Genomic DNA, 14,510 nt, shown 5'->3' with positions numbered 1-14,510 from the left:
TGATCTCGCTCACCTCAAGCTCCACATCTACGTAGTGCAGCGCATGTGTCCAAAATGACTATGCCTGCATACTCCGGCCTCGCCACCCCATCAGCACTTCCCGCCACAAAACGTATACCTGATGAACCTGGAAGAGAAAGGAATATTTTCCCTCCCCCAACCCCCAAGTTGCTAAACCTTCATAGATCGATCCCTCCCATCTGTTCCATAAACACCCCTAACTCCCTTGCCACCCCTGTCCTAATCATTGACTTGGGCCGTGATCTGTCCACCCTCGGGTCCAGCACACAATTAAAATCACCTCCCAAAATCAACTTTGGGAGTCCGAATCTGGAATGGACCCAAACCGTTTCTTAATAAACTCCACATCATCCCAGTTGGGTGTGTACACATTGACCAGAATCACCGGCGTCCCTGCCAACACGCCACTCACCATTACAAACCTACATCCCCGGGTAAATGCTAATTGATTCATGTATCTTCTATGCTTTCTCTTTTTTTATTATTTCCTGTTTTCTTTTTGATCGTAGATTATTGAAGATTTGAAATGTTTAGATCAAGCAAATAATATTGTAGAGGCACTGGAAGGCACTGATCTAAGGTAAGTGCTTGCTTTAATTTGAATATTCACATTTATGAAAGAAAAGAAACACTTTGAATAATGGTTCTTCAGTGGTGCTAGGTGTGAATTGAAATATTGATATAGAAATTAAGGAATGGCATAATATGTTTGACTCTCAATGGAGAGGTTCTCACAACAATGATCTTTCTCCTCGATGGTTGAGGCTGCAGGGTTGAGAGGTTTATTTTTAAATTTCTTTATGGAATGTTGGCATTGCTAGCAAGGCCAGAACTTATAGTCCATCCCTAATTACCCTAGAATGTCAAACTACTTTGCAGTCCATGTAATGTAGATACACCTACAGTGGTCTTCAGTAGGGATTTTAACATAGCAACAGTGAAATAATTGTAATCCATTTCAAAATTGGGGTGGCTGTGACTTGTGTTTGCAGGTGATGGTGCTTCCAAGTGCTTGCTGCCCTTGTTCTTCTTGTTAATAGAGATCATGGATTTGTTGGTGATGGAGCAGCTTTGTCCAGGATTGTATTGAGATTTTGGCACAGTGCTGCAATTGGTTGTTACGTAGCATAAACATGTTCTCGCCTCTTCTGACTACTCCTTGACTACTGCCATGGTTGGGCTGTCAAGAGTTCATCCTTTGTTGGCTTCCATTATATAGGACGTTGCTTCATTCCAATGTTGTCACCATCTCCTACCATTGTAAAGCCCCCGTAAATTTAATGCAGCTCGCTGCATTCTTCAAATTTCATATATATAATATATATATATATATATACTTAAAACATCATCTTTAAAACATTATGCATTTATTATTTACCAATCTGCTCAGAATATTTTTTAGACTTAAAAAGTAGGTTGAGAACCTATTGAGATATTGGCACAATGCTGTTAATTTCATTGCTCATGGTCCAACCAGAGGAAAAAAATAGGACTGCTGCTTGTGATTGCTGTATTCCCTTTCCCTAACTCCAGTACTGAAAGCGTATGTTTGTAGAAAATGGATATGGATCAGGTCAGAATTTGCTGTAATGCCCACCTAAATTGAGGGACCTCTTAATACTTGTCTACAAAGTTTTTATATCAGGGGTGACTTTTTGAGACCTATCTCGTTGGATGGTCGGCACTCGTGAACTGTATCCCATTATGTGAGGAGGGAAAGGAAATAGGAAAGTAACTGTTAAATTTTAATTTTACAGATTTCAAATCCAACCTGGACCATTAGTGATGGGCCTTGCAAATTTAGGAAAAATTGAATTGGCATCAGAGAAGTAAGTGATGTTCCATATTTTTTTGAATGTTTGTGTATTACTCATCTATTGTGTGCCTCTGATCTATAGGGCAGTTATCCATTGCACTATACACAGATAACTTGCACACATCTTACGGAGTTGCGGGGATGGGGTTAGCGAGTGAGTCTAGATGGGTGCTCTTTCGGAGGATTGGTGCAAACTCGATGGCCGAATGGCCTCCTGTACTTGGGATTCTATGTTATTGGCATATATAGTAAATTTTGGTGAGAAGCATGGAAGTAATTTGTTATTTGGTGCAACTCTAGGTGAGGTAGAGGAACAAAGAAGTGCTAGTCACCATCTCCAAAAGTTGCACTCCCAAGTTAGCAAGGCCATTAAAAAAGCAAACACAGCATTGGGCTTTATTTTTCGAGGGATAGAATTGAAAAGTGGAGAAACCCGTATTGAATCTATGGCCAAGATGCACATGAAGTTGTTATTACCATATTATGAAAAAAACATAAAACCACTGGAAGGAGCGTGCAGAGAGGATTTACAAGGATGAAACCAGAAATGTGAGTTTATATATTGACAGGACAAGAGAGCTGGGTCTCTTCTCTCTTGAAAAAGGAAGGTGAGGGTGACCTAATAAAAATGCTTAAAATTATTGAATTTGAGAGTGGACACCGAGGAACTGATGGCGACCACCAATGGTCATCAAGAAGTGCGGAACTCCAGAAGGAACTTATTTTACCTAAAAAGGTGGAACTCTCTACCACAATAGTTGAAGCAAATAGTCTACGTCCATTTCCGGAAGCTAGATAGTCATATGAGAGAAGGAAGTAAATGGTTACGATGATCAATTTAGATGGGAGGAGGCTTTGAGTGGAAAATAAACACTGACATGGACTGGTTGAACCAACTGGTATGTTCCTTTTATCCTATGTGATCTTATGCATGTATAGTTGGCTAGAGACTGCACTCCGTGATTCTCCTATTACAGGATTTTGACATCTTCTAGTGCCACATGGCAGAATTTGGAACTTTTGCACTTGTAAAACCTGCTGAACATAGAGGCATTTGTAGATTATTGGGTCAGGAGCCAAGGCACGGTAATAAGGGTAGTGATGAAGACTATTTGGGTGTATAACGTACATAGTATGTGGATAGTGGATTTTTTGACAGTTTAAAGTTTGAAGTAAGGAGGCCAGTGATCAGAACATTGGAGGAATAGAACATTGGAGGAATAGTATATTAAAATAAAAATGTGCATAAGAATTTTGAGCAGCTCTGCAATTTGGGTGGGGAGATGCAGGTAATGTTGGTAATGGGGAATTAAGAGATTTTAGTAATGTTTAGGATGTAGGGTTTAAAAAGCGGGGTTAGATTGAGCAGGGTGTAGAATAGAGGTATATTGTAATGTTACGATCCCAGTTGGTGTTACTACTGGATGGTGAGATTCCAGAATGGAACCCTGGCTCAAAAGATTTAACTACTTAAACTTTTTTAGAAAACATAGAGAAACAGAAGTCACAAGATTGCTAGTTAATTAATAACAAAAAGATTTTTATTGAAATGGAAAGTTTGATTATAATACAATACACCGAGGCGGCGCGGTGGTGCAGTGGTTAACACTGCTGTCTCATAGTGCCGAGGACCCGGGTTCGATCCCAGCCCCGGATCACGGTTCATGTGGAGTTTGTGCAGTATCTGTGGGTTTCACCGCCGCAACCCAAAGATGTGTAGGGTAGGTGGATTAGCCATGCTAAAATGCCTGTTAATTGGGGGAAAAAAAGAATTGGGCACTTTAAATCTATAAAAAATACAATAATCCTTTACTCTGCCATGTGCTTCACAAATATATACAGTTTTTCAAAAAAATACCACCTTACTTTGAAGCAAATGGCTGATGCCACTCCACTTCCGTGGATTTCCCCCTCAATCCCCCCCCCCCCCGATGATTGTCACATGAGTGTTTCCAAACTCCACTCCCAAAAAGGCGCACTTTAAAATCTTCTTTTAAACTATGCTTACCATTAGCTGTTTGTATTAAAAAATCCACTCCAGTTTTTCCAACTATTCGTTCAAACAAACTTCTCCACTTTTTAACAAGGAATACAGCATCAGGTTTTCCACCTCCTTTCGAGTTCCTTTATCTTGAATTGCAACATTTGTTCTTACAGAAAGAACTTGCTGAGAATCTGATGGGGAAATACTGGTGCATCAAAAATTAATTGTAGAAATGTACAGAATACTGAGTCAAATGTAGTGAAGGAATAAATGAAAACTAAAACTATTTAAAAAAAAAAGATGCCTTATGCTACAGTATGCTTCTACTTTCATTGACAAAATAAACATTCAGGTGTTGGCAATTAGTGTTAATTGTATACATGCCATTTAGCATAACCCAAGGATACAGTTAACAATCAGTCTATTTTATAAAAAAATAAGAAATAGCAATAGGTGTTGCAGTCCCTCAAATCTGTGAGGAATTGAGGCTGAACTTCACCATCAACTCCACTTTCCTGCCTTTAGCCATATTGTTAATTCCCTTGGTGCCCAGAAATGAACCTCAAGACTCTCTGCCCTGAATATTATTGATTAACCATCCACTGCTCTCTTGGTTAGAGAATCACAGTGACTTACAACCCTCTGGCCAAATACTTTCTCCTCGCCTTCAACCTAAGTGGTTGACCCTTTATCCTGAGACCGATTCCAAGTTCTAGACTCCAGCTATGAAAAAAAGCCTCAACATTTATTCAGTAATGTCCTCTCAGAATCTTTGTTTCAATGAGATCTCCTCTCTTCCAAACACTAAAGTATATAGGTCTGTTCTACTGCCTGTTCTCTTATAGGACAGCCCTCTAATCTCAAGAATTAATCAAGTGAGCAGTTGCTGCACCCCTTCAAAGACGAGCATATCCTTCTTTTAAATATTAATTTATTCTCTGATATTCTTGCTGTTTTGTAGGTTTATTGGTTCAAGGATAGAAAATAAATTGCCAAATGATACTTCTGGAAAAGTGACGGAACAAACCTGTTCACTTAGAACAGAACAACGACTTGCAAGCAGCAAAATTGAATCTTCTGAAAAAAAACAGAAGATGGATTCTGTAACACACCATGATGTGAATGTTTCTCAGGTGGAAAATAGCTCCAAAAAAAGAGGAAAGTCTTCATTACACATTCAAAACAGATTATCGCTCTCAAGTCAAGATAGAGATGTTATTATTGAAGAAATATTTGAAGATAACATAAGTATGTATTCTGTTAATTTACTTTTTATAGGAACCGGTGTCTTTAAAGTTGAAATGTGCATTTTGAATATATAAGCCGTAAAAGCTATGTTCCAAAATATGGGGCATTGGTTCCTCCAATGATAAGAGTATTGAGAAGCTCTTGCTGAATTTAGTCGCCAGCTCCATTAAATAATGGCAGTAATGCTCCTTGTAAATTTTCATGCATTGTAGATCTGCTCTAGCAATACCTTGACTTGGAATTTTAACGTAGCTCTCTGCTTGATAGCAAGCTTTTTTTGTTAAATGAAGTAAACCCAGGATGCTATGCATAAAATTATATTTTCCTTGGGGAAATTATCAATCTTCAATTTATGTGGTTCTATATTGGATAAAAATCATAAAAATATGAACCCATATAATCAAATTGAAGCCAAAGAATAAAGCAATCTCCAACTAGGTTGCAATAGTTCCAACGTTGGAATGAAATTTACTTACTGAATTACGTGGCTGACAAACTAACCAAACATGAGGACGACAAGACTACAGTTTCAGAAAGATTGCATCTGCAGATTTTCAAAGATAGCAAGGACACTAGAATTCATACAAAAATTCACAAATAGTACCAGAGATTTGATAAACAGCAAATGTAAATCCCATTTTCAAAATGCGAGGAAGCACTAACCCAGGAAATATATAAACTATTAAACTTCATGCAGGAAAGATACTAGGATAATAGCAAAACATTGGATTCCGGATCTCTAAAATGCTGGAAATGCACGGGACTGGTAGCATAAATCAAAATTTCAGGTCTATATTTTATCAGAACTGTAAAAATTATCAATCTAACATGTATTAAAATACTACAGAATAGGAGGGTATGAGAGTAGGCGGGTTTGGGAGAAGAAGAGAAAGGTTTTACGATAGGGTGGAGGCTGGCAAGATCAAATGATAAAATGGGTTAAGGTGCAGAGCAAAGGAAATGGTAATGGGACAAGGAAAAGAAAAAAAGGATAGGTCTAGATAAAGTGGAATTGCCAACAAGTGCTCTGAAATAAACAAAAATTGTGGCAAATATGATTTGAAATTTTTGAACTCATTGGGTGGAGTTTAATCTGATGGAGATCTCGCCTGCTGATTGAAAACTAGTGGGAGTCCTGTGTCACCTCCATTTGGGGACGCCTGATGAATTTAAGTGCCTGCCATTCAAGACCTTGGGAGTGGAACTTTTGTCGTCCACAGCATGTCAGTATCAACAGCGGCAGAATGAAGCCTGTAGCCTCAATTAGTGTCCTGGCAGGAAGGCCACCCACAAGCTTTCTTGCCACAGACTTAATTAGGTGGAGATGGGATGGAGACTAGGTATCCACACTGCACTCTGCTGCCCAATCAATTGCACTACCTGGCCCCAGACTTGCCTCTGGGGAATGGGGTAATTAAATTCTGCGTTGAAAAGGCTGAGCCTGAAAAGGCTATTAAGTGCATAATTGAACGATGAGGTACAGTTTCTTAAGCTTACTTGTAACAGGTTAGAGGAGTGAATTAAAAGGTGGCTTGTTTGTCACATTTGGGGATTGAATGGCGATGTTCTGCAAAGCATACAGTTTTCCAGTCTGCACCTGAATCCCCTCATGGAGAAGAGACTGGTTTGTTGGAGCCTTGTTGGAATGGTATAGGAGGCCATGATGAGAATGGAGGAGGAGTCCATAGAGTCTTAAAGAAGTGGCAGCAGACATAATGGAGACATTGGTTCTAATATTCAAAAATTTCCTGTATTCTGAAAAGGTTCCATTAAGAGGCTAATGTAACATCACTGTTCAAAAAATGAGAAAGGCAGAAAGTAGGAAAGTATAGACCAGTTTAATGTCTGTCGTTGGGAAACCGTTGGAATCCATGATTAAGGAAGTAGCAACAGGACATTTGGAAAATTGATACTCAAGCTATCAATATCCGCATAGTTTATGAAGGGTAAATCGTGTTTGACTAATTTGCTGGAGTTCTTCGAAGATGCATCAAGAAAAGTGGATAATGGGGGTCCTGTAGATATAGTATATCCTGTAGTATATCTGGACTTTCCAAAAAAAAAAAGGGGTGGCACGGTGGCACCGTGCTAAGGGTGCACTGCTGCATCACAGCTCCAGGGTCCCGGGTTCAATTCCAGCCTCGGGTGACTGTGTGGAGTTTGCACTTTCTCCCCGTGTCTGTGGTGTTGCACGTTTTGCTTGAGTGTATTATGCGTTTTATTGGAGTGTATTAACACGCCTCCGTTTAAAGGCCGTGTGCTTAACACTACTACAGCTCTGTGTATGTAATTCTGCTCGGAGTCGCCAGGTGCCGTATTTAGACACCTCACAAGTATATCAAGGTCAGGTTCAAAGTAATAAATCTGTACACCGATTAAGTTCAAACGATTGATATTTATTATAACAAATATAATAAATACACATGCATACGCTAAAGACTAAGTTACTTCTAAACTAAATGACTAAAATACTTATCTAAACAGGAACAGGCAAGGTCAGGGAGCGAGGCCTTCGTCCCGTTCTTGGTCTGCAACTCTCAGAAAGTTAGAGGTCGTCAGGGTCTAGCAATTCTGGTTCACGTAGCGAGCGTCGTGGTGAAACTTACAGTTCGATGGCTGGTGGCTCAACGGCTGGTGATGGAACTGGAGTCAGGATGCGATGTATCAGCAAGCGATGAAGACAGCAGAGAGCCGGAGCCAAAACAACAGAACGGACCATGTGCGGGGTCTACTTTTATAGGTCCCCCCCCAAAGTCCGTGCCTCTTTGGGGCGGTCTCTACCTGCTGTATATCGATTGGGTCTTCGCCCAATCGATATTTTCCAAACCCCCCAATCTGAGGGTCGCTTCTCGATGGGTGGGGCGGTCTCTATGGTGCTTTGTGATGGATACTTATGGTGCCCCTTCGTCTGGGCGTCCACTCAAAGTATCCATTCAAACCTAAATGTTTCTATTGTGTGGGCCTAGATCTGGATCACCTCATTACTATGCAAATCGTTGTTGCCATTTACACCTTTAGCTGAGATTCTGCACCTGGCCATAAACTGGTTTCTGTACGTGCAGAATGCTAATTAGCCTTCTGCAAACTGCTTGTCCTTGCTAAGACTGTTTTCTCCCTGCAGCCTTAGCAGTTCTCCATTTTTGTAGCCCAGTGTCCATCTTAGGTGGCTACATTGGGTTTCCTCCGGCTGCTCCGGTTTTCTCCTACAGTCCAAAAATGTGCAGATTAGGTGGATTGGCCGTGCTAAATTGCCCCTTAGTGTCCAAAAGATTAGGTGGGATTACTGGGTTACGGGGATAGAGTGCAGGCATGGGTTTAAGTAGGGTGCCCCTTCCAAGGACCGATGCAGACTCGATGGGCCGAATGCCTTCCTCCTGCATTGTAAATTCTATTCTATGAACTCTATTTGATAAGATGTCGCCCAAAAGGTTAATACACCAGTTAAGATCCCACAGGGCTGGTGGTTATATATGAGTTTAGATAGAGGATTTGTTGACCATCAGAAAGCAGATTGGGAAGAAATAGGTATTTTTCTGTGCTGTAACTAGTGGTGTGCCACAGGCGTCTGTCTCTAGTCCCAATTATTTACAATATATGTTTATGACTTGGATTCAGGGATACAATGTACTGTAGCTAAATTTGCAGACAACCCTTAAATGTGTGGGAGAGCAAGTTGTGATTAAGAAATACATTTACAAATGGATTAGGTGAGTGGGTGGAAACTTGGTATAGAATCATAGAATTTACAGTGCAGAAGGAGGCCATTCGGCCCAGAGAGTCCACCCTATCCCCATAACCCAGTAACCCCACCTAACCTTTTTGGACACTAAGGGCAATTTAGCATGGCCAATCCACCTAACCTGCACATCTTTGGACTGAGAGGAAACTGGAGCACTCGGATATGGTGGAGGGGCGGTGGTGGTGGTGGTGGAACCGGCGGGCGCCAGGTCCCGGAGGGAGACCATATCCTGTCGGCCATCGGTGTGTTCGATATAAGCATACTGGAGTTTGGAGTGTAGGAGCTGGACCCTCTCTACCAGAGGATCGGACTTATGGCTCCTGACGTGCTTTCTGAGTAGGACTGGCCCCGGTGTCTTCAGCGAGGATGGAAGCGAGGCCCCTGAGGTGGATCTTCTAGGGAAAACAAATAAGCGGACGTGAGGGGTCTCGTTTGTGGCCATGCAAAGGAGGGACCTAATAGAGTGGAGCGCATCGGGGAGGACCTCCTGCCAGTGGGAAACTGAGAGATTCCTGAACCGCAGGGTCAGTGGGACAGTCTTCCAGATCGTCGCGTTCTCCATCTCCACCTGCCCATTTCCCCCGGGGTTATAACTGGTAGTCCTGCTCGAGGCGATGCCCTTACTGAGCAGGTACTGACGCAGTTCGTCGCTCATGAACGACGAGCCCCAGTTACTGTGGACATAATTAGGGAAACCAAACAGGGTGAAGACACTATGTAGGGCTTTAATGGCGGTGGACGTGGTCATGTCGGGGCAAGGGATTGCAAAGGGGAAATATATATTGCGGTTAATGGATGGGAGGGGCCCTTTGAAATCAATACTGAGGTGCTCAAAGGGCCGGGATGCCTTTACCAGGTGGGCCTTATCTGGTCGATAGAAGTGCGGTTTACAGATGCGGTTGTCAGCACAGATCTGGCAGCCCCTGGTCATGGCTCTGACCACCTTGATGGAGTAGGGCAGGTTGCGGGCCTTGATATAGTGGATAAGCCGGGTGACCCCCGGGTGGCAGAGGTCATCGTGGATAGCCCGTAGTCGGTCATCTTGCGCGCTGGCGCATGTACTGCGGGACAGGGCATCTGGAGGCTCGTTGAGCTTCCCAGGACGATATACTATATCGTAATTATAGGTGGAGAGTTTGATCCTCCACCTCAAGATCTTATCGTTTTTGATTTTGCCCCGCTGCGTATTGTCGAACTTGAAGGCTACCGATCGTTGGTCGGTGACTAGGGTAAACCTCCTACCAGAGGGGTAGTGCCTCCAGTGCCGTACGGCTTCCACGATGGCTTGGGTCTCCTTCTCGACTGAGGAGTGCTGAATTTCGGAGGTGGCGAGGGTGCATGATAAAAACGCAACCGGTCTGCCTGCTTGATTGAGGGTAGCGGCGAGAGCAACCTCTGATACGTCACTCTCCACCTGGAAGGGGACGGACTCTTCCACTGCGCGCATCGTGGCTTTGGCTATGTCCGCCTTGATGCAGCGGAAGGCCTGGCGGGCCTCAGTTGCCAGTGGGAAGATTGTGGCCTTGATTAGTGGGCGGGCTTTGTTCGCATAGTTGGGGACCCACTGGGCATAATATGAAAAGAACCCGGGGCAGCTCTTCAGTGCCTTGGGGCAGTGGGGGAGGGGAAGTTGTAGGAGGGGGTGCATACGGTCAGGGTCGCGTCCTAGATCCCCGTTTTCCAAGACGTAGCCGAGGATGGCTAGTCTGGTTGTGCGGAAAACGCATTTCTTCTTTTTGTACGTGAGGTTTAGGGTTTGGGCGGTTTGGAGAAATCTGTGGACGTTGGCGTCGTGGTCCTGCTGATCATGGCCGCAGATGGTGACATTGTCCAAGCACGGAAATGTGGCCCGCAGCCCGTACTGGTCCACTATTCGGTCCATTGTTCTTTCGAACACCAAAACCCCGTTCGTGACGCCAAAGGGGACCCGGAGGAAGTGGAAAAGGCGGTCGTCTGCCTCAAAAGCCGTGTGGTGGCGGTCTTCCGGGTGGATTGGGAGCTGGTGGTATGCAGACTTCAGATTCACCGTGGAGAACACCCGGTAGTGTGCGATCTGGTTTACCATGTCTGCAATCCGGGGATGGGGGTACGCATAGAGTTGCGTGTACCGGTTTATGGTTTGGCTGTAATCTACAACCATCCGTTTCTTTACCTGATCTTGACGACCACCACCTGAGCTGTCCAGGGGCTATTGCTGGCCTCCATGACTCCCTCCCGCAAGAGTCGTTGGACCTCTGACCTGATAAAAGTCCTGTCCTGTATGCTATACCGCCTGCTTCTGGTGGCGACTGGTTTGCAGTCAGTGATGAGGTTTGCGAAGAGTGGGGGAGGGTCGACTTTTAGGGTCACGAGGCTGCATATGGTGAGTGGGGGCAGGGCCCCCCTGAACTTCAGGGTTAGGCTCCTGAGGTTGCATTGGAGATCTAGTCCCAATAGGAGAGGAGCGCAGAGGTCTGGGAGCACATATAATTTAAAATTGCCGTACTCGGCGCCCTGTATTGCTAAGTTTGCGGTAGTGCACCCTCGGATTTACACCGAGTGCGACCCAGAGGCGAGGGAGTGGATTGGTGCGCCAGGAAAATTGTGAGCGAGCAGCGTCTGACCATGTCCGGGTGAATGAAGCTCTCTGTGCTCCCGGAGTCGAAAAGGCAAGGAGACTCATGCCCATTTACCCGGATGGTCATCATAGAGCTCTGAAGGTGCTTGGGTCGCGACTATTCCAGGGCGACCGCACTGAATTGCGGGTAGTCGGCGTGGTCGGAGGTGCTGGGGCGGCTCCGCGATGTTTGTTCTTGTTGATAGTAAGCGTCGAGCGGCGTAGAAGATGGCGTCCAAGATGGCGGTCCCCATGGATCGCCCGTGGCTGGCTGCGTGGGGGGGGGGAGGCTGGCCAAGATGGCGGCCCCCGTGAGTCGTACGTGTTGTGAGGGCTGGAAGATGGCTGCCCCCACGGATAGCACGAGGCTGATGACGCGTCTGCAGGGGCCAGAGTCGGCAGACACGCTGCCACACTGCGGGGTCTGCGGGCCTGTGAGTCTGAGGATCGGGCCTGTGAGTTACGAGTTCTTGGACCTGGCCAGGCAAACTTTGGCGAAATGTCCTTTTCTCCCGCAGCTGCTGCAGTTCGCGTTACGGGCCAGGCAGTGTTGCCGGGGGTGTTGGGACTGGCCGCCGAAATAGCAGGGTAGTCCCCATGATGGGCGGGCGGCCACGCGGCACAGGCCTGGGATAGTCTTTGGTCGGGGGTCAACGTGGGGGTCGCGTGGCCAGCCGGGAATGCGTTAAGGCTCTGGAACGCTACTTCCAGAGAGGAGGCTAACTTTACCGTCTGATCCAGGTCCAGGGCCCCCTTTTCGAGTAGGCGCTGTCTCACGTAGTTGGACCGGACTCCTGCCACGTAGACATCTCGGACGGCGAGTTCCATATGTTGAGTGGCCGTAACGGCCTGGTAGTTGCAGCTGCGTGCGAGGACTTTGAGGTCGCGTAGGTAGTCTTCTAGCGATTCCCCGGACGCTGGCGGTGAGTGGTGAGGATGTGTCGCGCGTAGACCTCGTTCACGGGCCGTACATAGAGGCGTTTGAGCATCGCGAGAGCGTCTGCATAGGAGGAGGCTTCGTCGAGTTGAACAGAGATTCGATGGCTCACCCGTGCGTGGAGGAGGCTCAGCTTCTGTTCGTCGATGACAGAAGGCTGTGAGATAGGCCTTGAAGCAGCGGAGCCAGTGCGAAAAAATTTATTTTGCCTCCGTGGCCTGTGGATCGAGTTCCAGTCGGTCAGGTTTGAGGGCCGATTCCATAGTTGCGTTTCAGTTGATTAAATTGATGCGACCATCAATTCGCCCGAGACGAGTAGAAGTAAACCGTGGCTTTAATCAACTTAGAACAGTGCCTGCCTGCGATTGATCCAACACTGAGAACCGCCTTCAGGTCGACTGCTCTTTTTACCTCCCTTCAAGGGGAGGAGCCATGGGCGGAGCCCATACATGCCCCAACATGTTCCCCTGTGGTTAATGCCGTACAATGGCCCATAGGAGAAGCCCACAAGGGCAACAGCATAGCACAGATACAAATACAAGGGCAACAGCACAGATACAAATACAATGGTGGATTATTGGCATAATACATTCACCACAAAGGCCGCTGAACACACTTTGTCACCAAGGGGATACCATTTGTATTAGCTTTTCCCACTTGTTTTTCCCAATGATTCCTCTCCAGACATCGAAGACACGGCCAATTCTGAAATTAAAGCCCCCTCATAGGCGTGATCTGATTTTGGGATAGCAATGAGGACTTAAGCAAGGTTAGAATAGATTTTTTCCTTAACATCTGAGCCCAGGATCGAGGCATGATCACTGATGACTGTGGCATATTGAGTGTAGCTGAGCTGCAGGTGAGGTGTCATGAGCCTTTCACTTGTACAATTGGGCAGTGGCAATGCATTGAAGATTCTATTCTGGATGGTAAAGATATCATGGATAGCAGGATTGCTTCAACCTTTCCTTTCTTGTAAAATGCATACCGTGCTTGTTCCTTCAGTTGCCTCTCCCAGTGAGGATGGTGATACCAATTTGGAGTCCTGATAGCTCACATAATACAATTGTAATTCTTTCCGGATTGCCCTCTTGAGATTGTCCATGAATTTTCTAACATTTCAATTTGAAGAATTTGAGGTTTGTTTTCTTTGACCACAAAGATGAATGTTCCTGCAGGGTATGGCTCCCCACCTAGGAGAAGGTGGGACAACCTATTTCTTGCTCCATCCCATTTAGCATGAGCAGAGGGTATCCTGAAGAGGACTGCTCAGTTACAAATGATGCTGCCCTGTGTGTGCAAATTCTTGACTAAATATTCACAGGTTCACAGCCATGTCACTCTCGCCAATTCGCCATCGTCATACAACTTGGCAAATGGACCCTGACAGAAACCTGCACCAGACAATGTTTAACGTGGGGACCGTGCTGTCATTGTCCAGACTACCGTGATGATCCTAGTCACACCTGTTTTCCCCCCACACCCTGTTGTGGATGTTGTCACTGGAAATCAATTGGAATTATTTGATTATGAACTGAAAATGCCAGGAAGTTTTAAAAAAATCAGGAGTCTCTATTTTTAATCTTCTGATGTCCTTTGACTTTTAAGCAGTTCATCTTTGAAAGTAATATTTAAAGCTTTTGATGGCTTTTATTAATCAGTAATTTTTTAAAAACTCCAAAGAGGATTAAACTTTCTGACCTAGGCGTTCTAAAGAGTTAAAGTGACTTAAGCAAAATAATTTTGTTCAATAATTATATGGAACCATCTGTTAAAATTATGAAGGAGATGTTTTCAGAATCATTTTTTTCAGGTACTATTGATCAAAATGATTCAAAACTAAGACCAGTTTCAAAGCGACAGAAGAAGACTTTTCATAAGAAGAATGTTTCAGACACCAGCTGTTATGCAGGTAGGATTTTGGGTACGCGTGTACTCTGTGTCCTTACCATAAGATGTTGTTTAAACTGCTGTTCCGTTTTATTTAATTGACCATTGTACTTCAGGTTTTCAGGGATTAGTTTCAGTGAGTCATGTGATAAATCCATGCCACTTCTACGTCCAGAAATCTTCAGAGAAAAAGAAGGCCGTTCTCTTGGCTGCAGAGTCTGACAACTTCTCCCGTAATATGGAATTGCAAAAATTGCCTGCGGCTGTTCTGGAACTTGG

The 14,510-nt window shown here is 44.8% G+C and overlaps 1 protein-coding gene across 2 annotated transcripts in view; it reads left to right on the top strand.

Annotated features, from left to right (window-relative positions):
* rnf17 (ring finger protein 17) overlaps positions 1-14,510 on the top strand; it is a 211,847-nt gene that overhangs the window by 43,354 nt on the left and 153,983 nt on the right. For both annotated transcript variants that reach the window (XM_038817770.1, XM_038817769.1), the window contains exons 6-10: positions 531-601; positions 1,779-1,850; positions 4,783-5,069; positions 14,155-14,253; positions 14,348-14,509. In XM_038817770.1, coding sequence (XP_038673698.1) covers positions 531-601; positions 1,779-1,850; positions 4,783-5,069; positions 14,155-14,253; positions 14,348-14,509 — 691 coding nt within the window. The remainder of the gene's footprint in view (positions 1-530; positions 602-1,778; positions 1,851-4,782; positions 5,070-14,154; positions 14,254-14,347; position 14,510) is intronic.

Source organism: Scyliorhinus canicula, chromosome 14 (assembly GCF_902713615.1).
Source record: "Scyliorhinus canicula chromosome 14, sScyCan1.1, whole genome shotgun sequence".
NCBI lineage: Eukaryota > Metazoa > Chordata > Chondrichthyes > Carcharhiniformes > Scyliorhinidae > Scyliorhinus > Scyliorhinus canicula.
The sequence above is the reverse complement of the archived record's forward strand: the minus strand, read 5'-3'. Positions and strand labels throughout refer to the sequence as shown.